This window comes from Procambarus clarkii, chromosome 9 (assembly GCF_040958095.1).
Source record: "Procambarus clarkii isolate CNS0578487 chromosome 9, FALCON_Pclarkii_2.0, whole genome shotgun sequence".
In the NCBI taxonomy this organism is placed as follows: domain Eukaryota; kingdom Metazoa; phylum Arthropoda; class Malacostraca; order Decapoda; family Cambaridae; genus Procambarus; species Procambarus clarkii.
The window spans coordinates 10,436,327-10,464,228 of NC_091158.1; the positions used below are offsets into that span (position 1 = coordinate 10,436,327).

At 36.9% G+C, this 27,902-nt stretch overlaps 1 protein-coding gene across 12 annotated transcripts in view; it reads left to right on the forward strand.

Annotated features, from left to right (window-relative positions):
* cib (thymosin beta cib) overlaps positions 1–20,556 on the forward strand; it is a 299,505-nt gene extending 278,949 nt beyond the window's left edge. For 6 of the 12 annotated variants that reach the window (XM_069321120.1, XM_069321117.1, XM_069321121.1 and 3 more), the window contains exons 2-10: positions 2,464–2,634; positions 6,340–6,453; positions 10,740–10,853; positions 11,644–11,757; positions 14,615–14,728; positions 16,095–16,208; positions 16,865–16,978; positions 17,665–17,778; positions 19,964–20,556. In XM_069321120.1, coding sequence (XP_069177221.1) covers positions 2,502–2,634; positions 6,340–6,453; positions 10,740–10,853; positions 11,644–11,757; positions 14,615–14,728; positions 16,095–16,208; positions 16,865–16,978; positions 17,665–17,778; positions 19,964–19,989 — 957 coding nt within the window. In that variant the 5' untranslated portion in view covers positions 2,464–2,501 and the 3' untranslated portion in view covers positions 19,990–20,556. The remainder of the gene's footprint in view (positions 1–2,463; positions 2,635–6,339; positions 6,454–10,739; positions 10,854–11,643; positions 11,758–14,614; positions 14,729–16,094; positions 16,209–16,864; positions 16,979–17,664; positions 17,779–19,963) is intronic. The other 6 variants (XM_045755305.2, XM_045755306.2, XM_069321122.1 and 3 more) reach the window with 6 other exon arrangements.
* The last annotated feature ends 7,346 nt before the right edge of the window (positions 20,557–27,902 follow it).

Genomic DNA, 27,902 nt, shown 5'->3' on the forward strand with positions numbered 1-27,902 from the left:
CACGATATCGGTGCACTGTGCACGGCAATGAGCCATTCAAGTCAGCTGTGGGAGAATCCTGAGAGACCATCCTCTCACAAATATATGTAAAATTAGGAAATATTGCAAGGAATAAATATTGTCCATGGAAATAGGATTATACAAAACAGTCAATTCAAGTACTGCTTCAAGGTAACCCTCAAAGACCTGGACATCAACACCAGTGCTTGGAAGTTGCTTCCTCAGGATCGTCCAATTTGGAAAAGCAAAGTCACCACAAGGGCCCAGTGCGGCAGAAAATAGAGGAACTGCGAAGGCTCGGAGGAAATGTGCTGCGTGCAAAGCTAGAGCAACCTTCACCTCAGTAGTAGCACCCACCCACAAATGTCCCATGTGTGTGGGCGAGTCTTCTGGACCCAGATTGATCTCGCCCTCCATCATTTGACACAGCCACTAACCTTATTTCTGGTTATTAAAGTCATGGTCATCTTCACATCTGAAGAACAAAAATCATCATAAGAAACTTTCATTAGATTAAAAAAAAAAAAAGTACCTTACCAAACATGCCTTACAGAACTTAAGCATCAGTAATATTCACAGCAATATCTTCTCATTACAGACCATTTCCAGTCATCTGCATCTCCCTCTGACCAATCCACATTACTGTATTTTGGCTTTCTGATCTATTAGTTTTCCCGATCCTTATCCACAACTAATTCTGTGGTAAAGCCTTTTTGTTGTATGGATAACCCTCTGAGGTATCGGAGAGGTATTAGATGTGTTATAGATGTGGCATTAGATGGAAAAACTCAAGGCTGGTGTACGGAACCTGCAGAATCAGAGTACAGTATAGTACCAGGGTTATCTTGAGATGGTTTTGAGGCTTAGCGTCCCCGCGGCCCGGTCCTCGACCAGGCCTCCTTTTTGTTACACATCCCCAGGAAGCAGCCCCTAGCAGCTGTCTAACTCCCAGGTTCCTATTAACTGCTAGGTAACAGGGGCACCAGGGTGAAAGAAAATCTGCCCATTTGCTTTCGCTTCCACCGGGGATCGAACCCGGAACCTCAGGAGTACGAATCCGAAGCACTGTCCACTCGACTGTCAGGCCCCTTGCCATGGGTACAGGGATACAATAGTGTGTTTTATATGCCTTGTCTTAGTGTATTTTAAGGAAAGGTGGCCATAATACTGTACAGTATATGGAAAGGGATGGGAGGGTTGGTGACTGGACACTTAGTGCCATATATCTGGTCACTTGCATATATTAAGTTCTGAAGGTGAGAACTGATTATTTTATAGTTAAATCTCCATTTGACTCCAAATTAATTAAACCAGTTATTGATTTCTGGTTAATGCGAGGCATTTGGTTACTTTTTCTTACACATAATACCTCTGTCCACTTAGTAGTAAATAGGTACAGTATATGGTAGTTAGGCAACTGCTGTAGTGTTGGTTGCATCTGGGAGAGTCATTGGCATGGGGGACCATGATATACAGTACCTATCAAACATCATGTTTCTGATTATTGAGAACCATCTTTGCTTGTAAAAATATTATTTGTTATTGTCAGATTTAAATATTAATTGCTTAAATTAGGGGAATGGATTCCAGCAGTTTTTACCCTAGCCTTGCAGCTCTTGCTTGGTGGTATGGTTTGAACTCAGATTATGGAACAGTATATCAAAAGAAATGGTGCACAAACAGCTTGAGTAATGAGGTCAGTCCATGCTCACACAGGGAATATCTTGAGGATATCTTGAGATGATTTCGGGGCTTTTTAGTGTCCCCGTGGCCCGGTCCTCGACCAGGCCTCTACCCCCAGGAAGCAGCCCGTGACAGCTGACCAACACCCAGGTACCTATTTTACTGCTAGGTAACAGGGGCATAGGGTGAAAGAAATTCTGCCCAATGTTTCTCGCCAGCGCCTGGGATCGAACCCAGGGATCGAACCCAGGACCACAGGATCACAAGTCCAGAGTGCTGTCCGGCTCGGCCGACCGGCTCCCTCCCTTGGGAAGACACAAGATTAGTACCAGTATGAACACAGTAATAATTAGATCTATGGGTGCCATACATTCACACTCTGCAATTTATGGTGCATAACAAGCAAAGTCCAGTAAGACATTTCTTAAACCCAAATTTTGTGTAATATTTAAACATTCTGCACTTATTGCCAGATGAACACACACACTAAGTGAAAGGAAATGTGCCCACATATGTTTATCTTGCTGCAAGAATTAAACCTGGCACCATTCGATTGTGAACCAATTGCACTGGCCACTAATCTATATTTATGAAAAACTTGTTCATGAGCCTTGCATATTGGTTATATTCATAACATTTGTGTACTGTATGTTTCATACAGTAATATAGGCTAATGGGTGTTGTACTTTCAAATTAGATACTGGAATTTCCATAATGTTTGTCATACTGTACAATATAAGATTTGGTACATTTTCTAACATCTTGTATTTTCTCCAACAGTTGTATTGTGGTGACCCTTGCCATTCCAATCCAACACCATGAGCACTGAGGCATCAATCAAGGACTTGCCAAAGGTTGACACTGCCCTCAAGGGACAGCTGGAGGGCTTCTCCCCCGACAAACTGAAAAAGACTGACACAGCGGAGAAGTCCACTTTACCCACCAAGGAAGGTGAGTAGAACTGGTCGATTTGGAAAAGCCCCAAACTGAATGGAATAGGCGAGGTTAGTGGTAGGGTGTACATTTTGCTAATTTGAGTGGCAAGAGTACAATAACATACTGTATTGATATTCTCACTTTACTTCCCATGAATGAGTTTCTTTCAGGTCAGCCAGATGAGGAGGGGAGGGGGTTATTTGGTGCCAAATATGAAATTTTTTTATTGTTGATAAGTTGGCTTAAAAGAAAGTTTATCCAGAAACTGAAAAAATTAAATCAGAGCGATGAAATAGATTTCAATAAGTAAGAGGTAAGGGGAACCATGAGAAGCATCGATCTAATATGTATATGTATTGTGGAGATGTAAACTAGATGGAAGGTTATAAGAGAGCAGTATTTGTGTAATAAAATTTATGTAACACATACTAGGCTATACAGTATTTTACTTGTGTTGTGCAGTAGACTACTGGTTATTTGCAGCAGGTTTAATATACACTCAACAGATGTTCAGTATTGCTATACACTGAACAGGTGCACATGTGATGAAAATGTCATTATTAAGATACAGCTCACTTAATGTGTAGTGCTTCTAGGTAGGTACAAGTTGGGAATTTTTTTTTAATGCAGTACAATCAACTGTAAATTTTATGTGACCCTTCAGTATAAAAAAATAAAATGCACAAAACTAAATAAAAGCCAACCATAGAATTGTCTGGTAAATATGCAAGAGAAAAAAAAAACATCAACCCCCATGTGGTAGATGTAAATCTCTTGGGAACATCTCGCTCATGTTTATGGCTCAGTCACCATTATGAGTGACATTATAATATTGTAATTGATACCATTAATTAATGGTAAATATTATGGGATTCTTTTTTATTTGAAAAAATCAGTGTTGGCTTTTTTTCCCACTAAAATATGGTACATAAAATTTTTTGGAGTACAATTCAGTATATCTATTGCTCGCATTTATGATATTGTATGTACAGTACTGGGAAAACCTATAACCAGTACTTATTATACTTGAAACTATTTTTTTACAATAATGGTAAGAATGTACAAGAATGTAAGAACTCTTGTGTACATATAAATTGGATAAAAAAATGTGCTCAAATAAATTTTATCGAGAAAAATAATTGTAATTTTCTCATACAGTAAGTACAGTATATGGTAAATATGGAACAATAACAATTTAGAGAAAAATGTCTTTTGCAGTTGTTTATTGGTTGAATATATGTATTTTATCTTGAACATTTATGGTCTGATACACTGGTAGTTACTTGGACCATAATTTCTATTAAAAACTGAAGACTCAAACTTTATTTTTATAAATTTAAAAAAAATAAATGTATTTTTATATTATTACTATAAACATAAAATAATAATGATAATTTTATAATAATACAAAACAGAAGTGCCACAGCATGAGGATTAACCCTCAAATGCAGCTTATCAGAATTGTGATCTCACTTGTGTGTGTGTTGGAGGGGGGAGAAATTTGGATACTTGGTTCTACATACTATATGGTATATAGTACTAGTCTTACAGGCAAGCATGAGAAAAATATCATACAGCATTTATCTGGGCTCTTAAGTCGAACTTCCTTAACATACCACCAGGTCTTGGTACCACCCAAAAAGAAGGAATTACAGTATTAAGCAGATTTAAATTTGGCAGGTCAAGCACACTGAATGAATCTTAATTTTTATGTTTAGACCAGATTTGTGCACTGCAATATATGATGCAACATTATTTAACATGATGAAAACTTGCATTGGATGGTTGCCTTCAGGTGGTTCTAAGGATTAATGGCCTTGTGCCTCATCTCTGACCAGGCCTCCTGGTTGGTGGTCTGGTCAACCAGGTGGCTGGATGCCACTGCTTGAAGTCTTTATGAGTTACAGCCTGGTTGATTACATACTCTTTTGGAGGCATTTCTCAACATAATGGTATGTTTTCTGTATATTCTTGAAAAACATAAACCTGTATGATCCACTGATTTGAAACATAACACACTGAACAGATAACTGAAAAGTCCATAATATTTGCATTTTTGCCAATAGTTTCACTGTGAATCTGTTGGGAACCGATTTATTTTTTATTTTTTGTGCAGGAAGCTTTGGTAGTATAGTTTGCAATAGTTAGAGGTGACCCAAGAGGATAATATTTTTAGCAGTATTAGTGATATATTTACTATAAAGATTTATTCTGTTTAGACAATTGAATTGAGCAGTAGTTTGTATAGACTGTTTAATTCAAACCGTTTAATTTATATAAACCAAAGGGATGATAAAGTAACTTGTCTAGTGTATTGTGATGAGGAGGAAGCATGGACAGTTGTTCATATACTGTAATTTTAAAAGCAGTCATAGCCCATACTCATACGATCATGTGAAGCATAGACACAACTTACTGATGCAGAATTTGGCAGTGTTGGCAAAAGAATCGTACAAGGGTAAGTATGTGTTTGCTTTTGTTATGCCAGTTTCCCACCTTTGTTCCTTTCTTTTATGGTGTTTAGATCTTTGATGGCAGAATTAGTATAGTAACTGTAGTGGAGTAGTTGCGGCAAGTTAAGAGAGCTCGGTGAGCCCAGTTTTGTGGCTTTATAAAGTGTCTGCCTGGGTGCTATGGACTCTTAGGCTGGTCAGTTGGCTTATCACGTTATCAACTACCCTGTAATTTATTAAAATTATTTTATCTTTGGTCAATTAATTTAGAACCACCATCAGACTTTTCCCTATAAATGGATACGTTTCCAATGTACTTTTGTGTACAAGGTAGTTGTCACGTACTTGGGCAATGGAAAATCTAACAGTTAGAAGCTGGGTCAGGGGCAGTTAGGATAATATTCTCAATGGGCTTTACAGACTGTTGGCTTGCGTGACTTAATTAATTTACAAGAGTTGAGAGGATTTTATATAATAAAGTCGGATTTTTATTCATTTTGTAGTGGTGAGGTAATTAATGAATAACATTTTGTTGTTCAGTTAAATGAGGTGGCAACATTGCTCTAGTTCAGGCAAACAATGCTTGGTATTTGTAAAATTACATTGATCTAAGCTGGGATCAGTTTTAAGTTACTCCACTTACCTGTATATGTGATAACCTGACACATTATACTTTTCCTGTTCAGGATAGTCTTTAGAGTAGCATGTTGCCACCTAGATAATGTTTCTTGCATGAATTACTAGGTGTATTAGTTTTGCATATTACAGCATCCTCACCAATTATTGCATGCTCACGTGTCGAGTTTCGTTATTCTAGCATGAGTAGGCAAAAGTATGTTTCTAACTAGTGTTGTAATGTATTGCAGTTATAAAGCCATGGCTGGTCCATCTGTTAATGATAAATGCAATGTTCTCTTTATGACATTATAGATTTGGTACTTAAACATGAATTCTTGGTGGCTTTATACTGCTCTTTAGAATATTTGGCTTGCCATTTGCCTTTGCACGCAGTAAAATGTCTTCACTCATATGTACTAGTAAAGTAGTTCCTAATGATTAATGAAATGAGCACAGTATATTTATACACTTGACTTAAAACTAGATGTAGACGTAAGAATTTATACTTTAAAGAGGGAACTGTCAATTGGTCTTAAACTTAGTTTAATATTTGTGACCAAGGTTGCTAGTATTACCATGGGTGTGGACAGAAGAGTTTAGAGATGTACAGTGGGTGTGCATGATAGCTTTGTTATTGCATGGCATGCAGACGTGGAGCAGGAGAAGCAACACACTGAGCTCCTCGAGAACATCAGCCACTTCCGCAGTGATAAACTGAAACGCACTTCTACCTCCGAGAAGATCGTCCTCCCTACTAGTCAAGGTATGGTGTCGGCAGTACCACGCTTATAATACAGCTGCATTTTCTCGTGCAATCTTTGATGATTTCCATCCACTTGTTGACGACATTTCTAGATATTGTTCTCTATACATTTGACTATTCACTTTATCAAAGTGTACTTGTAGTAAGCAGTAGACATATCTGATCATAACATTTTAGGGCACTATAAAGGACTGAACATGTTTGCATATACTGTACTATATTACATACAGTATACTCTACAATTCTTGGTGGCTAATTTGTACTTTGGAGGAGGTGGGGGGGAATGTCTAATAACTTAAAATGATTTGAGAGGTAGTCTAGCCTCCATCCACACATCACATGTGTACATGTGATGTGTAGGATGGAGGCACACCACCCCCCACACTTGCGTGCACACTGCATTCCTGTGCACGTGCACTTTTTGACCACTCGGCGTCATAAGACTGCTTATAGTATGGTTATGTAACCAGTTATTGATTTTAGTTGCTTTTATATGCCAAATTTATACAATTTTCTTTTAGTTAATGAACCACTATTATAACTGTTTATTAACAGTTTTGAATTGAAGGTTAGTCTCCCGATTATTCAATGGGGGTGAAGGGATAAAATTGTTGCATGACCTATCATACCTCCAGTTACCATATTAAAAATGCCTAAATTAAATTTGGAATTGCTAAAATAATTGCATTTGTTTAATTATTAAATAGTTTGTCGCTGGAGCTAAGATTCACTTCATTTGGCCTATACAGTATATTGCAATACTGTACAGTACTGTATTTAGTTAATTTTTTTAATTAAAAGTACTATTTGATATTACTTGTATTTTGCATTGCTAAGTGTCCTTAGGTTAGAAGAGACTTTTAAGGTTCCATGTAGAATTGAATCTCACTCGGGCCTCTGTCCATAATTGATGAATTGGGACTTGACAAGCCACAGTAGCCAAAGTATAAAGCCTAAAGTATACACAGAAGCCAAAGTATAAAGACTAAAGTCGGCAAAGTTACCAGCGAGCGCACAAAATCAGTAAAATTTATATACTCGTTTCAGTTTTCTCCCCTTATTTCTCGTGCTACATCGTTAATTTTGCTATCATTGTGTTCGCAATAGAATTCTCTATAGGGGTATATGCATACAAGGTCTAAGAGCCCGGAGTGACTCCCCACAGCAAAGCCTAAAGTCGTCCAAGTTACCCATGAACAAGCACCAATTGGCACACCTGCAGACTAATATATATACTCGTTCAGTTTGATAACATAAATTTTTGTGCTACTTCCTTCATTTTGGTATCAAGTTGTTCGCAATAAAAAGGCGCGTATTTTAAAACTAGTCCCATAATAATAGAACAATAAATAGAATTTTAACAAATATTTCAACTTTTGGACTCTTTTTGACGCTCATCACACCAAAATTATTCATATCTTTCCAGTGTTCTGACATCAATTTTCATGTTATGTCTTTCATTTTGGTATCAAATTGTGTGCAATCTAAAGGCGCTCATTTTGAAACCACTCCCAGATTGGTCAGTTAAAATTAAAATTTTTAACAAATATTTTAATGGATGACAGCAACAATTGTCATCCATTCACAATACGGAGAAAAGCGGATGACTATGCTCGTGACATCGGTGTGCGAAAGTGTTAACAAAAAGGAGGCCTGGTAGAGGACCAGGCCACGGGGACACTAAGCTCCGAAATCATCTCGAGATAACTTCAAGATACATTATAAATATATGAGATATACTGGTATACAGTACGTATGAGAGTATCATGGCTCAATGTTCCTTATGCATGTTTGCAGTGTGTGCTGCTTTGTGAGGCTTCATTGTTTAAAGCTGATCGATTGGTAAGAACATTAGGCAAAGTCGCCAATGTCATATTTTCGTATCTTTAAATATACTGCTCTTTAATCCCAAATAGAGGAGATAGTGGAAGATGGAAAGTACTGTTTATGTACACTTGAGAACTACACCACTGAATGATCCCCATGTGTGTGTGTAATTATACAGTATTCTATATGTACCAGTATATATTTATGTACAGTATATATATATCTGTTAGTTCACTACATATATTTATTAGCACACAATACATGTTCATTCACAATGCTTTTAAATGCACAGTGAGCAATTTTTAGAAACAATTTCTGCATGACGGGGGGAATTAAGCAGATCTAAGTTCCTTGCATCATTTAAATTTTGTTAAAGATGTTGCTTAATAATCTTGCCTTGCCAAAAGTTCTCCAAACTGCATAGTATAAGATGGGTACTTTTGTTCAGAATGTGTTGATTGACTTAAGTTGTTACATTAAGCAGTCTCACTCTAGCACTACAAAATGAAGTCTGTTGCAGAAACACATTGGTAAATTGCCAATGGGGTGAGTGCATATATATACATATATATATTTTGAGTGTTCAGGTTTAGTCTCAAACCTAGTCTTTAGTGCACCTGTAGTTGATGGAAATGCATAAAATTGGAAGCAATAACTTATGATTTGTGTGGTAATTGCTGCATGGAAGAGACACAATAATCTTGAATTAAAAAGCTTCAGCACTTGCTTCTATGGCTTCACACATCCCATGCGCTCATATGAAACTCACTAAATTTTACATTTATTATTTAATGGACTTAGTGCAGTGGTAGATTTGTATATTTTCCTCTTATTTTCTAAATATTACATGCACTGTATTACAAAATCCTTACCTCCTATGAAGTGAAAAATTGCCAAATTATTACAGGTCACAAAATAAAACCCTCCCATAGGAGCAAAATTCTGTACTTTTGCACAATGGAACATTCTTACATGTGTGTTTGCCTCTACAGGGGAAAATATAATTGTTTACAGAGTTCCAGAGGTGGCCTTGTGTATTAAATTACATCTTGCTCTTTAAATATTTTATGACTTCTCTTTACATGAAATAGCCACCTTGTGGAGGAAAATAATCATATTCTAAATGATTAGCCCTCCATTAAATATTATTCATATATGCTGAGTTTGCTTTTGCTCATAATTCCTAACTTTGTCCCCTATTTCCCCATTTTTACATCTGTTTCCCCCTCCCCCCCTTCTGTTTTTTTGTCCCTTTTCATCTTTTCTGGTTTGTCCCCCCCCCCCCCTTTCATGTCTCCTGGTCCTTGTTTCCTTGAATTTACCCCCATTTCTGTACTTTCCATTTTCCTCTCTGCTACTACTCTCCCGCTATATTTTGCCTCTCTCATTGTTGAGCCATTGGTTTTCCATCTTCTTGAAATGATTCAGAATACAGTACTGTACTACATTCCAAAACCAAAAATTCACATTAAAATTTTGTAATGTGCTTTTTTAGTAATTGAGGCTATACAGTATTTATTTTTCACTGGCTCACTTTTAATAAGCAAGCATTTTTTTTTTTTTTTGGGTGTGTGGATTTTGTTTATTAATACTTGAGAGCTTGGTCTGTTTTCCTGTCTTAAGCCATGCTTGTCTCTTACTTGACATTACTTTATCCTAAACTGTCCACTTTTCCAGGACCATAAAGCTTTATTTTGATACATTTTGGCTTTATTATTTAAAACTGAATAGGAAAGAAGAAAGCCCATGATAGATCTTGCCTTGCTTAGCCTAAGTGTATAGGAACTAACTATATATTATCTTGGCTCCTATATGATAAATATCTAGTTAATTGGAAAGTGGTAAAATTAGAAGCCCCAAAATCTACTGTAAGGGCTCGGTAATCCGAATTCCAATAACCCAAATCTTTGGACAATCTTGAATTCATGTTCATCATTTTTGAGTAAACAATGGGAGTGTACAGGCAAACAATGAAAGTACAAATGTTAATTTTTGGGCACTCCTAGTAAGAAACTCGGCTAACTTGACTGTTTGGCTAATTCGAATGGGGATAGACCCTGTATGATTCGGAATACTGAGTGTAGACAGTACAGTGTATAGTATTTTCAAAGTTTACAGTTGCTAACTTTCAATAAAAATGAACACGCTCCACAAAACGCACAAACCCCCCATGTTTGACAGCCCCGCTCCCACACTCAATAACCTACACTAGACACCGCCCTCGACCCCATTTCCCTACACTACAATGCCTCTGCCTCCACAATGCCTCTGCCTCTACAATGCTTCTGCCTCTACACTCGACAGTCTCCCACATATAACCCTCATACAAAATCCACAACTCGATGAAAAGACATGGACCAAGCTCTTGGAGTTTTTGTGCATTAACTGCTATTATCAAAGTGTGGTCTGGTTGACCGTCATATTCTGCTGCATGGCTGTGCAAGGTGTGGTTGTTTCAGACGTGGAAGCGGAGAAACAAGCAAAAGCTCATCTTGAAGCTGTCGAGGGCTTCAATTCCGCCAACTTGAAGCATGCAAATACCCAAGAAAAAATTGTTTTACCAGCAAAGGAAGGTTTGTTTGTAGGAGTTGATTTGGGTACTGCATTTGTTTGTGTATGTGGAGGAATTTGAAGAATTCAAGCAAGATCAAAATATATATGTTCACTGTAGCATTAAATCTTTAGGTTTATGGTTAGCATAAACTTGTAAAGCATGATTATGAATATTTTCTTAATGAAATTGCTGATTTGTAAATTTCAATCACTGGTATGTATAAAATTAAAATGATTGAACTATCTAGTGTGAAACTATGTAGTGTGGTGGTCAGATTCTATAAAGTAGCTATATGTTTGAATGCCAGAATGCTGAAAGTGTAACACACAAGTATTGGGTAGCCTACTGTTGTGTGCATAAGATATGTGGATTATTAAGGGCAAGTTTCCAAACAAAGAATGTAAGGAGAATAAAGCTAAGGGTGCACACTTGTTTCACAATGGGCATTGTAGACTGTTTTAGGTGATGTTTTGATTTGACTGATGTAAAACCAGTTCCTTTACCTGTGGGTGTTTGAGTTTATATATTTTTGTGTTTGTGGTGGGGGTGTTGGTCATATTTGTTTTATTCAATAATGGAAAATTGCTGTACAGTATTACAAACCTGTGCACATGAACTGACTGATCATTGTAACATTGTGAGCGTGTAATGGGCATGATTGTTAGCATATTTTATAATCAAGGGGAGGAGTGGCTTTAGGTAGTGTAGTTTAGTAATTGTTAATAATTTTAGGAACACTTGTGTATTTGATACACGGTTTCATTTTGAATCAGATCATATAATGTTTTGCTGGATAATTCCACCTGCAGATATTGAAACGGAACGAACACACCAGAGCATATTCCAGGGAGTAACTGGTTTTGATAAGGCATCTATGCGACATGCAGAAACACAGGAAAAAATTGCCCTACCAGCCAAAGAAGGTACAAGTTGGGACATTACCTCTTTGCTAATAAGTCATCACATTGAATATTAACAATAAAATGGCTGTTAAATTAGTAGCATAAAAAGGGGGCTAATTAAGTAATTCTAAATAAAATTGCTTATGAAATACATTAATTTTAAATCTCGACTAACATTTACTGTGGCAAATGTTAAATGTTTTAAAACCCTGCATGATCTTTGCATCAGTACCATTACTGCTTATACTAGTAATGTAAAGTTTCACGTATGTGCTAGCTAATCAACTGACAAAGTTCTTATCTCCAGTAGGAATCTTCATAAATAGATTAAATACAGTATCATGGATGGATTGTAGTGTGATGGTCTGAGAAAGGCTAAAATGCCTTCTGATTCACTAATACAGAAATGTGGTTAGTGTGTGAATGGAGGAGGACTTTTTTTGGGTCAGAAAACTTCACTGGTCAGGTATTATTCCTTGTATAGTACGTACTGTACAAGAGAATTGTTTACCCAATATTTCAACATGGTCAGTTTGACTGAAAGTGCAGTAATCAACCTCTTGCTTAAAGTAATGAGTTGTTAAATGTTTTAGTAAGATATAAATGGAAAGATGCAGTAAATACAAGCAAGTAAATTTTAGGAAATTAAACTGCCATGATTGAGTGAGATACACGGTAACTTAAGAAAAAATAAGTAGGAGCCATGAGGATGATTCAAACACGCACACTTGGTACTCCCAAGCCCATGCCATAGACTGCTACACCACAACATGGTAAAACCAATCTGGAATTCAACTGAATCTTCTAGGGGTCCTGATTCTTCCACTGAAGCGCAATCAAGGTTTCACATTGTCCTCCTGCACTCTGGTCCAGTAGGAGAAATGAGGAGGACCTCATGGGGCCTACTGATTTTTTCAGTTAAATAACATTATTGTGATTTCACTGTGCATTTGAAGAGAAGCATTGGAAGTAGAACACTTGGATATTTGGTGAGGAAGTATTAGTTAATATATTAAGAATGCAAGGAGAACGTGCAAGGTATGAAAGTTGCTGGAGAGGGGGAAACGGGTAATTTGTCCAGATCGGTTATCCAAATTAAATGACGGCTAGTTTAGGTTTAAAAGTATATTTTATGCATAATGAATTAACTTGTAGTGGACAGACTATTGAAAAGGATTAAGAGGGCATCAAATGACGTCTGAAACTGAGAATGAGTGGTTACGATCTTGCAGTGAAAGCATTTTGTGAGTACAGTAATGTAAACTAAGGTACAGGCATATTATAAACACACTGCAATAAATAGTATGGTGCTCTTCAATTTGCATAATGGATCCCCATTGTTGAGGCATTGCTGAATTAACCCTACAGTTTTCATGGGATAAGTTTTTATGTCTGTCTTGTCAAAGTAAATTTAGACATACAATGGAATGAAGCAAATTTAATGGATGAATTAATGAATCCAATAATATGTTATCAGTAGGCTTAAATACAACATTAAAATTATTCTGGTTAGAAGTAACGTATACAAATACAAAGGCTATCAAATAGGACAACAGGAGTGATAGTTATAATAGAAAGTGTATTTGAAAGGATGAGTAAGATAGGTACTTTTGTTTTCACAACTTCCATATATTTAATGAAGCAACATTTTGTAACCCATTTCCTGCTAACTATAAACTGATTTTTTTATATATATATTTTGTGGCACGTCTCTTAAACTTATTTTGAGTTGAAACTTAATAAACTTGAATGCCTAACTAGTTAATTTATGGAATGCTAACTTAGCACAAATTTACTAAGCATTTTAATTTTGTTTTGTTGCTGAAGCCTGTATTTAATATGTGAGAAAGTGTATTCATTTTCTTAAGCCATTTCATATCTTAAAAATAAGCATTAGTTCTAAAAATGTTGCATTATTGTTTTTAAATTATAGTCAATTGATTTTTATAAGAATGCGCTGTAATAGTTATTACATTTGGTGTAATAGAAATACAGTATTTAAATAGCAGAAACTGCCATACTTGGCTACAATTGAAGGAGGTGGAGGAGTTGGGCTGAGATTATTAAGGGTTGTGCACATTGTCATATTCGTGTGGGTTTTCACTACAGCTTCATTTCACACAAAATGACATATTACATATGAAGGAAAATATTTTAACCGAGTAATATTGGTCAGTTTACTAGTGATATTGTTCTTAGTTGTTCATCTCGGTTGTGTTTATGACTGTTCTATAGCACTCCTAAGGATATAATTCAGAAATTTTAAATAATTGTGGCAGGTAAATTGCTTTGCCCTTGTGGAGTGCTTGGGAAGAGTATTCAGTGTGCCAATTGTATCTGCTTTGCTTTTACTTGCTGGTTTGCTTTCCTACAGAGATGCCGTAGGCTTTAGACAATGGGTTATGGAATAGAAATGTTGATATTAGTACAGTACTGGCATTGTTTTTACTGCTAGTTGACTTTTGTTTAGGAAAAGTGCAGCTGCATTATGTTGATTATAGAGCATCAGCACAGTTATTGCATCTTGTGTATGGGCAGATTTTGTTATCCATTGCTCATTCTACATTCTTTATACAGTTATTTTACAATTTTTTGCTGAAATAAACCTATGCATATTTGTAGTAGGTTGGTGAATGGGTGCCTTTTAGAAATGCTTGGTTTTACTTTACATCCAAGTTTGTAATCGTACTTTTTTTGTATTTGACAAAATACTTGCTACATTTTTTTTTTTTTTTTAAATCGGATCTGGAGCTTTGCTTGTAAGATGAGCTTTTACAGTTGCATAGGTAAAAATTGTATTCGCTGAAATTTGGGTCAACATCTATCTTAGACATAGTATTTCTGAAGTATGTTTTTTGTTTTTACTGTGGGGCTACAGATATCGAGACAGAGAAGACACACCAGAGCATATTCCAGGGAGTAACGGCATTTGACAAGTCACAAATGCGACATGCCGAGACTGAAGAAAAGGTTGCCTTGCCTGCCAAAGAAGGTATAAGATGCATGGAAAAGTCCATCCATGTCGGGAGTAGTGGAGTATGGTTTAGACTATAGTTTAGTCTCCTGTCTACTCGTTAATATGGCCTTTTGATGTACATTACTGTATTCCAAAATATTGCTTCACATTCATTTCAAAGTAAGGTAGAAAAATCATTTTTGCACAAACAATACTGTTTATTCTGGTGTAGCAAGATTTTCCTGTATGTTTGTTTATCTGTAAAGGAATTTCAGTATTTGTACTAGTGCCCCTTGGGTTTTGATGCCATTACAGTACTAACTAACTAGTACTTGAATTTACCCGAGATCCACCATCTATAGTGGCTTCAATGAGGAAAGGTTTATACTCGCAAAGAAATACGGTAATTGGGTGCAATTCACTGATGACAAAAAAGTGCTATTGAACACCCCATTAATAATAATTTGCAATAAATTTTTGTTTTTTTTTGCAATGAAGGAATGTTATGGAATTCAGTTTGATTTCATATTAAACTATTTATGCAGCTTTCATTGGTAATGGGTATCTTATCTTTGCACTCTTTAAATATTAATAAGATTCCAGCTTCGGTGTTCCATTTTGTAAATACAAAACACAATTTTCTCTTATTTTAAGGTACTGTATTGCTCTAAGGTATAACTGTCATGTGGTGTTGGCTTACTAAAATGCGTTGTATACAAAAGGGTAAATGCACTTTGGTACTGTACGGTATTTAATATTCTAGTGAGTAATATTGTATTTAAATGCAGCAGTCATAGAGAATCGTTTGTGATTGTATTCTTCGCTGGTTAACACCATCATACATTTTAACTCTTTAGTATATAGTATTTTCATACTTTTTGAGACCTAGTAATACAAACTGAACATGGTTATTTTGTAAAGCACTGCAAGGAGTGATTGTAGCTTCCTATTACTGTACACTATTCATTGACAAGATAATAATGTTCAGTCCAGCAAATGCGTTACCATGGCCGCCTGATATATTATTTGCAGCGACGTTGGTATTGAAAGAATGTGTGTTCTGATTTTTAGTGCAAATTGTTAATTGTCCTAGTTAGAAGAGGTTTCTAAATGGATTTTATGACATCCAAAAGAATTATCAAAATCATTATTGTCTGCTTGAACATAATTTTTTTAGAGGCGAGTTTTTAGTTTGTAAATGTTGTTTGTAATATCATGGGAAATTAAATCAATTATTTTGTACCTTTTTCCCTCGGAAGCAATCACTACTACTGTATGTCCAGATTGATGAGCACCGAGAGGGTGGTTGTACGTGAAGCCGAATTCTTTGCTTAACTTTGTGTTTTTAGCTTTAATGGGTTTTGTTTCTGTACTGAACTTTATTTCTTGTGCTGTCATCCAGATATTGAAACGGAAAAAGCACACCAAAGACTTTTCCAGAGAATTACTTCCTTTGATAAATCCACCATGCGGCAGGTATCTACAGAAGAAAAGGTTGTCCTCCCTTCTCCTGAAGGTGACGTTCATACCTTAATTTGCTGTGGCAAGCACTTAACATATGAGTGACCATAATACATAATGTATCTACTGTATATGCATTGTATATGAGCATTCATGTACATAGTTTAACTGGCTTAAGTAATAATGCCTTGATGCACTTGATTTTTATTTTTAATACTACCCCTGTAACATTTTGACAAATTTGCTTATTGAATTATATAAGCTGTCTTTACTTAGCAAGATGAGTACTTGTGTGTAATTACCCAAGTGAATTGGTAATTGTGTGTGTGTGTGTGTGTGTGTGTGTGTGGCATGTTGACTCTTGGCATTTTACAGGCCCTGTTTCACCCTACATTCCACAGCTGCTTCTCCTTATCACCCACCCAATTTTACTTAAAAATTTTGTCCCATTATTAAACATTTGTACTTTTAATCGTGTAAGTGTTTATGAATCTCACTTTTTATGTACCGGTACTTTTATAGGAGAGTTGTTGTTTCAGTGTCATTTTTAAGTTATTAATGAATTTCTAAACTACTAGTGTGTAAGTAACCTTTGTTAATGAGTGTCTGAAAAAAATATAAATGTCAAATTTTTTTGTTCTATACTTTTTGAAAATGGTTGTACAAATGTTGGAGGAAGCTAATTATTAAACAAGATGCACTACTTGGCAGATATTGAGACCGAGCGAGCCCATCAGGGTATATTTCAGCGATTGGTTTCCTTCGACAGAAGTGAGATGAAGCACGCGGACACAAAAGAGAAAAATGTTTTGCCCTCTAAATCAGGTGGAGGAGCATGGTAGTTTGCGTAATGTGTGGTGTACCTTTGTCTTGTGGAGCTGATTTACGTTATAGAAATAACAAATTTTGATATTTCGGAACTGTTGCTGTTTGCTCTTGAAGATGCTAAAAAGCATATAGCAATAATCTTAAAATGGTTTACTAAATTGCCTCTCCATTGGATGTTCTCAATTTGCCATTAGCTGCCAAGTTGAACAAAGGCTTAATTTTGAGGGCGTTCCATTTCATACTCGGCATGCAGATTTTGAACATCGAGAGTGAATAGTTGTGCCCATAACTACGTGCATCCACCCATGTGCACCTCACCCGTGCACACTCAAATAAGTGTAAGGTTTTCATTGGACTGTTAGCCTGATATTAGGAGTGTTATAACTAATGGTTTGTGGAGAAAATTGTTAACCTGATACTAAGAATTGTTTTGATTTAACTAATAGTTTATGAAAGTTAATGTGTTTGAGGTTGTTAGTAAACACTTGTCCATTTAAGTCTTAATCCTAACAGAGAGGATGCAAGATTTGTAATGCTTACTTATTGCATGTACTAAAGTTTAAGTACTGTATTAATTTTTACTTACTGCTTAACTTTGAAAAAGGTAATCTCTAAATAAAAATTGTGTAAAAAAATGGAATGGCTGTTTAGGAAGATTTATTATATACTGTTCATTGTTTCAGATATTGATGCGGAAAAGGGTCATCAGGCCCTACGTGAGGGTATCGAGGGATTTAATCCTTCTGCCCTGAAAAAGACTGAAACGCTGGAGAAATGCAAACTCCCTACTAAGGAAGGCAAGTATAGTAATTGAGATTTAATTTGACAGGTTTTGTAGATGAAAAAAACATTTTGGCTAACTAGCTGGATCAGGCTTGGACCTGCCTGAATTTTTGTGAACTGGATTCAAAGAACTTGTAGTAAAATATTACAAGATTAATTTCAAGACAATGAAAAGTAACCCTTTACAAAATGCTGTGTTTAAAAGTTTGTGAAGTACAAGCATTGTAACAATATGGTGAATGTTAGTGTACTTCTGGCAGCTTTCTGGCAGCCTGGCATACCTTGGTTGGTATGCAAATAAGGTTTTTAATGTGCTACAAACATTGTTATTCATGCAATAACACTGCCTTGCTATTTAAGGGAGTATTTAGTTCTCATCTTCCCCCAAGAAGCAACTTGCAATAGATGTAAAACTCGCTGATATATAAGTTTTTTAAAAAAGTTGACCATCATTTGCGATGTAAATATGAGTAACTACATAGTCTAGGCAAATAAAACTAAACAGGCTTCATGTTGATCCAAATAAGATTTGTTCATTAAAATTCAAATGAGAATTTTTGTGGATTTCATGAACGATTTCACAGGTTTTCAATATGCGCACTGCCTGTGACCTGGCACACTTATAGCAAGTCCTTCATATGCTAAACTGTGGCATGGGGATTTTGTTCGACCCAAATGCAAACACAGCATTATGTTTGTTGACTTTGCCATTCGTATGAAATGTGGCCTCATCACTGAAAACCAAGATGTTCAAACTCTTCAAGGTTCATATGCATATCAACACAGAATTGCTTACACTTTTGCTTGTCATCGTGTCTTTAAGGACTGAACGAGCTGCAACTTATAGGTTATCATTAGCAAACGTTTCCTTGTGACACGCCAAACTGTCATTGGAGGAATCTGGGTTTCCAGACTTGCTCTTTTTATGGACTTCCTGGGGCTTTGCAAAAATGTTTCCCGATCCCACTCGACCATCTCTTCCGGTACTGGTGGTCGTCTAGAGCCTTTTGCCCTGCACAGACAGCTTTCCTCTTTGAACTTTTTGTGCCATGTCCAAATTTGCATTGCATTTGGTGCATTTTTAGCGAATTCTCTCATGAATGCACGCTGCACATTCTTGTTCAACTGTGTTTGAGCACACTAAACACACACAACCCTTTTTTCCAGTGAATGGCATTTCTACAGCTGAAAAGAAAAAATATTATACATAGATTTTTCAGTTGTTTCTACACATGCTTTTAAAATTTGAGATCATTTGAACAAGAATTGGTAAAGTTATTAGATTAAGAAATTATATAAATTTTTCTGAAATGTCCTGTATTATCTGGCAACCTATTCTTTAAACCTACAATCCTATTTCTAAACCAGTTTTTTCCTGAATTTAAACTTTCCTAATTTACAGTATTTATAACATTTCTTATTCTATTTTGTGTTAATATATTCAGCACTGTTAGTATCCCTTTTGTTAAACCTTTTAATAATTGGCATACTATACTTCAAACATACCCTTCCTTTCTCATCACCTTTCTTGAGAATGTAAATTAAGATTTTTAAAAGTATATCTGTAAAGTAGGTTCCAAATTTCTTGAATAAACAGTCATTCTTTTCTGCACGTGTTCAAAACAATTGATTCATCTTATAGTAAGGTGCCTATACTGTGCTGTAATAATGTAATATGGGCAAGAAAGCTGACAAATATTTGATTTCACATGACTTAACGTTTCTGGATATGAATCCCAGTATCCCATTTGCCTTATTTCAAACATTTATATATTGAATTCTTGACTTACGGTTTCTTCTAATTATGGATTCCTTATCTTTTGCATTTGGATGTGGCAGTTTCAAAGTTGTTCAGTTGATTTATGGTAAAACACTTTCCTAGACTGTACCATTATCAGTTATACTGTAGACACTTTCGGCCTCGTGTGTGTTTATTTCTTTAGTGTCATTCACTTTAGTGTTCCCATTCCATTCAATGTTTATACACTGTATATGGTAAACAGGTTTGAGAAGCATGTCCTAGATTAGATCACTGTATTCACCTTACTTTTAAAGCTCTTACAAATTGAAAAATCAATAATTGTGCTTGGGTATGTGTGACTACACAAATACCGAAACTTTTATACGGGCTACTTTCATCTAAAGAGTGTTAACAATAATAATCTGTACACTGAAACTAATTAGTTTTTGTTCTTGCAGAGATTGAGCAGGAGAAGAAAGCCTAATAGAGTGGTGCAGCAGTGGTGTGTGTTGCGCGTCCAAGTGATATCCTTCTCCCTGCTCCCCTGAGCTTCCTCGGGAGTTCTGCAAGCCAAAATGTTTTGTACTTTGATAATCTAAGTATATAGGTAAAAAACTGATTTTGTAACCTGATATCATATGCTATTCTTTGAGTCATTATTTTTGCTTTAATGTTAAGAACAAGGTGCTGATTGATAGCAAGGCGTTGGCAAGAAACTTTTTAGGGCAATTCGAAGATGGAGTATTTAATTGCTTTTGCACTTCTTCAGTTAATTGTCAGCGATGCTAGTGGACCAAATTTTTACCTTGCTTTCGTCTTGTGTTTAGAAGGTAGAGGTCTCCCATACAGGTAATGGAAAACTGCCAAAAGGTACAAGAGTTCTTATAATTTTGAAGGAAAGCAAGTTTGATAAGTCTATTTTTAAAGGTTATTTAGCATTCAATTGTCAGCATTTACTCAAAATCATTAAACATTGACTATTTTATTTTTTATTTTTGCTTTTTGGGGCATCCAAATATGTGATTTTGGGAGTCAATAAAATGCTTTTGTATGTCATTGTTTATTTCATCCATTATTTTACTAGATGTACTATTTTCAATTGATTTTCATTCCAGTTTATTTGCAGTTAAGTTAATTTTAATGTATTGGTAAATATATTCATTAAAAATATTATGTAAGTGATCAGAATCTCCTGGATAAATGTGATGCTTTTCGTCCTCTTTAAGATATGGAAAGAAATGATATGAAATAAAATGTATGTCTAACCATATTCTTAACATGATCTTGCACTAATCACCCTCATTGCACAAGCTCTGTAAATGCAAATAACAGGAATAAATTGAATTAAATACCTTGGCACCCCCCCTTAACCCCCTGCAACTGTTAAAGTGAATTTTACTGTACCCCTCTTGGAAAAAAAGGCATGATTTACAAAGTGCGTAATTTTACAGTTATGCTATACTGTATTTTTATTTTTAATCCCAAAGCATATACACAAACTTGTTGAAAAAATGTGAACTAAAATTTTAATGCAGATTTTGAAAAAGGAAGTTATGATCTCCTTTAGATTATTATTCCTACCAATTTTCCTACTCTTGAAAATATTAAATACTTCTCTCTTAGCTTACACTGAACCAATTTCAGTGATTATTTTATGTACTCCAGTTTACCATTCTATGAAGGCCCTCTCATTAACTACCCAGGCCTTAGAAATAGTACCTGAGAACTTGTCTTTGCCTACTAGGAGCCAGGACTAGAATCTGGTTCTTTGCTTGGGGATCAAAGATCAAGCCAAGGAAATCTCTACCAAGAATAAATTTACAAAAAAAGCTCCTGCTTGAAGAACAAGTTTACCCTGAGGTAAAAAAGGGAAATGCTGCGATGTAAATACAGTACTCTCGCTATTATATACCAGATGGCAGCCCAGGTCACTCCAGCCTGTTCTATCTCATTGCCATCACAGACTCTGAATGATGTACTAAAACTCATAAACCTAACCGACCATAACCTACCAAACTATGCATAGAAAATGTGATTGTTCCTTAGCTGTTATGGTTTATAGTACCACATTATTTGTTGGGAATTTTGACATCAATATGTGATGTATTATTTGAGAGGGCGAGTTACCACTTTGTCTTGCATCATTCTGGAAGCATTTCTCTGACAGGGCCCATCCACTATGTTGTGCTCTCGGCTAAATAGTGGCATCTTCCTGGAACACTAGTTTTGATGTGGGTAATTTCCCCTCCCCCTTTTGTATTGTGTTTTTATGCCACCAACATTACATGCCCTATCTTTGTATTTCACGATGGACAGGGGTTTACCTTTCATAGTAATCAATTTGTTTGCTTTGCCCCACCATAGATACTTGCTCATGTTTTGGGGGTTTGAGGCGAGTGTATGGTTCATAGTTTTGGTTCTTCCCCACAGAAGGTTTGTGTGATCTTATCTCTTGCTGCTTTTTGGCTGGGCTCACTTAGGATCTATTTCCACAGTTCTATCTGTTTTTCTTGTTTTTTTTTTCTTCTCTTCCCTAGAGTTGAGGTGAGGTTCATGGTTTTACCAGCCTTGGCCAGTTTTCCCGCTACTTCTGTCTGGGCTGTTCCTCGGCCCCCTCTATGCTTGCGTTGCACTTCTACATTTGACAAGTGGCTGGTGCCCCTCTCCCCAGACCTTTGTCTACTGCTGCCCTCTCTCATAGATTCAGCCTCGGAAATATTTTTGTTTGCTAATGTCAGCCTCTTCTGACCAAGGTGGTGGTGTAAGCTTGGAGCTATTGAGCAACTCCTTTGGAAGAAAATCAAGCTCTATAACAAAGTTTCCTTTTCTGGTGGGCCTTAAGTAGCTCCTTAATTACTGGCCAGTTTCCTCCTTTCCTATTGCATTTTAAACCGTTTTGTATGGGGGTGGCTTGTGGGTATGGTGGCAGTCTGGCTGGGTACCAAGGTGTGATGTTCTGATGGCAGTCAGGCACAAATTGTTCTGTTTACCTCTGGCTATAATAAATTTTCTTCAAATTATGGCTTGTTTTGCGTGTTGCCTACTTTGAGTTTATCTCAGATCGCCAAGTTCCCCTTTCCTTGTAGAGAGGCAGGTTCTTGTTCTGGCTTCCAGTAGGTAAGGATGGCAGTACCAGAGTCTTGGTTGAGGGAGCTACTGGGGGTCCACCATAAAAGGTTTTCATTCGATGGTTGAGTATTTTGTACTTGCCAGTATGAGAAGTTATAATCCTCACATAAATCCTCACATGAATTTAATTTTAGATGGCTTGTGTGGTAGCTGTTGGAGTTGAATTTAAATTTACACTAATAATTCTTTGCAGCAACAGCTGAATTGCTTTTACATATCTAATACAATGGCAGAATTTGAAGCTCCTGAGCCATTAATCAATATATACTGCTCTTTATTTTCATTGACTTGGGATTTTTTTTTAATAATAATAATAAGCCAGGGACAGACGATCAGCTAGCCTGTCCCCTGGCTTTTTCACCTTGCGCTTTTGCCTGGTGTTGTATAGCTCACTTCATCCACAGACCCTAAGATAGGCAACAGGTGCCTTGTAACTTTCTCCACCTACCAGTTCACAGTAATGATGAATTAGCTCGAACCAAAAACCTAAACAGTCAGGCTTCAGGTGCCAGAATGCTCTCTACACCAAGCAACCTATAGTCTGTTACTAAGTACCAGATAGCTCACTATATTCAAATTCAACAAGCTACAGTAGTAGGTGCCAGGTAGATACTGCCATTCATTGTGCCACACATGAATCGAATGTAAGGTAGTTGGATAGCTCCACCCACCTAGTGGCAGTTGGGCATTTGACACCTTGCAGCTAAATCCACCCACTAAGACATATTCAGGTATCAGACATCAGGTAGCTCTCTCCACTTACTAAGCCACAGTTGGGTTTGAAGTGTCGGGTAGCTCATTTCAACCAAGCCAAAGTCAAGTACCAGGTAGCTCACTCTAACCAATCCGAAATCTAGCATTTGGTGTCGAGTAGCTCGTGCTATCCACCAAGCTGTAGTAAAGCATGTGACACTGGTAACTCCACCTATGAAGCCAGTCACGCATTCCTGTATGTGGCAATTTGCACAGACATGCTTCATGATGGCACCGGGACACTACAAAAGGAAATTTGCACCCACCGATGAAAATTGTTATACTACACTAATTATTTTTTAGTTTCTACTTTAGAACTCTTGCCTACACCAAATCACAATGGAAAAAAAAAAATCGGAGTACAACAAATACAACTCATATTTATAGGACCTATTTACAATACAGTACCTACTTTTTGCTCAATCTAGGATAAAGACAATGTATATATATATGGGACAAAATGGTCACATAGCTGCAGTGAATGTCATCCAAGGAGGAAGGAAATAAATAGAAATGTTTCATCATTCCTCCAGTAAGTAAAATATTGGGAAAACCTACACCATTTACAGATGTGTAATATCAAAAAGTCACAGCTGATCTGGGACCCCTGCATGCCACAAATTCCAGCCCAACATAAGTTGATGAGGCACAGACCTCTTGCATATTGAAAGAGCTTAGTAATAATCATATCAGTCGAGCATGAATAGCTTATATTTATCCACTCAGCCACCATGGATCCTAGGGTGTCAGATATCTTGACACAACAAGCCATAGGCAGGCATCAAGTACTTCACTCCACCCACAAAGCCTTTTGCATACTGTACTTTTGTAACTTCATCCATCAATCCAGTCTTGAATCTGGAGGCAGCTAATTCACTTCACGCAACCTGCCACAGTCTAGCACCAGGTGGCTCTCAACCAACCGAGCAACAGTCAGGCTTCAGGTGCCAATAACTTACTCTGTCTACCTACCAAGCCATGGCAAGCATCAAGCATCCAGTAGCTCACTTTACCCACCAAATTAGCCAGACATCAGGTACTTGCCTTTGAATCTTTTTCAATGAGTATTGGGAAGTGAGGTCTAGCTCTTTATACCCCACCTACTAGCCTCATTATACCTGTTGTATTATAATTTAACTTGACTGATGTTTGAATTATTTGTCAAATCTGGATAAAGGTGGCTTCCATAACTTCCTTCAGTGCATTCCACTTGCTGAGCACCCATACAGGATATAAGTATTTTCTTACATTTCTTTGACTCATTTACATTTCCAACTTTCATTTATATACTGTAATCCTACTTTGTGAATTTAAAGAGGCTGTCTTTATCTACCTTGATAATTCCCTTAGTGCCATGTAAGTTGCGATCATATCTTCTGTTTTGCTTTACTCCATAAGGGTTGTGAGGTCTAGTTCCATTAACTTATCCTCATAGCTTAATCCACTTAGCTCTGACACTAATCTTGTTGCAAACCTTTGTATGTTAATATTTTGGCTTTATGCTTCACAGGTAGAGATTCCATGCCGGTACTGCATTTACCATTATTAGTCTAACAAAGGATGTGTAGATTGCCTCGAAAGAGTTGTGACTTAGACTTCTAAACAAAGTTCTGATGTTCAGCAGTGTTGGCCCATATGTTGTCTAGGTTACTCTGTGTGCCTCTGAGGATATTGTTGGAATTATATCCTCTCCAAAATCTCTCCAATTCCTGTTGCTGATTTTCCCTTATGGTGTATACCTCCTGTCCTCACTTCTCCCTTTCCTATCTTCATTACCTTACACTTGTTGAGACTGAAATGTAGCAATCTTTAGTTTGCCCACTCTTGGCATTTTTGTCAAAGTTATTCTATAACTTTCTAAAGTCTTCCTCTATTTTCATATTCCTCATTAGATTTTTCTCATCTGCACACATACTGACAAAGCTCAAGCTCATTCCCTCTGGTAAAGTCATTTACATAAATTAGAAGCAGAAGTGCTCCCAGGCTCAAGCCTTGGGAATGCCACATGTTACATTTCTATACTAGGTATTACAGGAGTAAGTGCTAGGTAGCTCACTCCACCCACCAAGCCTCAGGTATCGGGTGCTAGGTAACTTGCTCCAGCTAACAAGCCACAGGCAGACATCAGGTGATAGGTACTGTACCTCACTAAAGCCACATGAAGACATCATATGCTAAGAGCTCACTCCACGGCATCAGGCACTAGGTAGCTCATTCCACCAAGCAAGCCTTTAGGTGGTTTGGTCAACAAACCTTTAGATATTTGAGGGAGACCCTTTAATTTAATGGTAGTACAGTTTGGTCCATTCTTTACTCAAAGTTGGGTATTCCGGATTTATATCCCCCAGCAGGGCAGGTTGGGATCGTTTCCTATTACTTAATGACCTGTTTACCTAGCAGGTAAATAGGTACCCAGGAGTTAGCTTGTTGTGGGATTGCATCCTGCGAAGGTTAATAGTTCGACCCTGCAGGGGGGAGGCTAGACTTAAGCCTAACATGTATATAGACACTGGCTGCCTGTTCCCTGACACAATGAATAGTTGATTATTTTTCAGCATTGAATATAACCATATGTTTAATCTTAGCAAATTTGTTATAGCAATTTTAAACCGATTTGACTCATAATTTGCAAGTCTTAATCTAATACTACTTGGCAGAGGCAGTCCGGTAAATATTGTAAAAAGCAATGCATTATATTTTATTCTCAAAGTTACCGCTTATCAGTTTCTTGGATGGCATCAGAATTGAAAGTCAAGCCAAATACAAGAATACAAATACAAACAAAAAAGTTATAACATCTGGTTCAAAATACAATTTTTAACAATAGTGCAAATTATCTATGGTAGTGAACTATAGAATCTGTAAAATGCTAAGCTAGATCAGACTAAATCCGCATTTTTTTTTTTTGGGGGGGGGGCCTGTCCTTAAAATCCACACAGTAATGGGCTTGCCATACGTGACTTGCCGAACCGCTAATAGCATTAGCTGCGTTTTCATGCATTTGCCGATCATTGCTCACGATCTTACCTATAAATATAAACAATAACAGGTACTGTATAAGACAACTCAGGAATTACACTCACAGAGGCATGTATTCTAAATCAGGCATGTCAAACTGAGGGTCCCCCGAGGGCCATATGGACCATATTTGTGCTGTCATGAGGGCCACACACCACAACCAATTGAAATAATTTAATAAAAATTATTGCAGAATATTTTTATTACTTAAACTTAGAAACATAGAATGCGCATTCAAATGGTTTAACGGCTAGCTACAGTCATGAATGTAAAGTAATGAAGAAATTTAACAAAAGAAAAAACGAAATTTTGAACGGCAACATAGACGTACTGTAAATGCAACAGCAACAAATACATTGTACAAAAAATACAACAGCAGTACCTCAAAATTAACAGTTATTTACGACTATTCAGTCATTTTTAGTGTTTTTTCTGAGGCTTAACACCTCTTTTTAATGACAATTTTTGCAATGTCTGTGCAGTTCCCACTTTGATCAGAAATGACAAGTGTTGATCAGTCAGCCTTGTTCTAAGAGAAGGAAATTAGCTGTTCACACACATAGGTAGAACCGAACTATAAACAGTGATAGTTTAAATTCTAAAAACTGTAATTTTGGCCGTTAAATACCAAATTACAGTATCCTTTGTGCGGGCCGCAGGTGTGCTTGTAAAGGACCGCATGTTTGACATGCCTTTGAAATCACGTTGGTTGTTACAGGAGCTGTGGCTAGCGTGGACGACCCTGTAAGTAGCCCCTAAATCTGCCGATGATAGAAGGCACGATGTACCGTGGCGCTAAAACAGGTATTTGTATATATGCACGAGATGTATACATATCTGTATGAGGCTAATACCTCATTGCTTAAATTAAGCAATGTATGTTTTTCGTCAATATTTGTCTTAGGACTTCAACTTTACACCTTATATATGTAATTCATAAGCTAATCAAATTAGTTAGATCATGTTGGAAACAATTACAAATGTAAACACCTACACAGTACATTTATAAATAAAAAATATTTAATGCAATTCAAAGTTCTAACAGAAACACAAACTCAAATTGCCCCATTTTCTTGAGCAGAATCTCTCATTGTATCATGTATTTCAGGCAAAATTGATGAGAGCACATTACATTATATATGTCCCCCCCCCCCACCCTCTCTTCCTTCTCTCCATCTACCCCCCCCCCAATCTTCCCCCCCCCCTCTCTCTCTCTCTATCTCTCTCTCTCTCTCTCTCTCTCTCTCTCTCTCTCTCTCTCTCTCTCTCTCTCTCTCTCTCTCTATCTCTCTCTCTCTCTCTCTCTCTCTCTCTCTCTCTCTCTCTCTCTCTTCTCTCTCTCTCTCTTTCTCTCTTTCTCTCTCTCTCTTTCTCTCTCTCTCTTATCCTCTCACTCTTGCCCTTTCACTCCACCTCTCCCCCCACCCTAGTATCAGTATCACACCCCTCTGAACTTCCGGCCAGCGACCCGCCCACCGGCTGCTGACCTCCACCCTC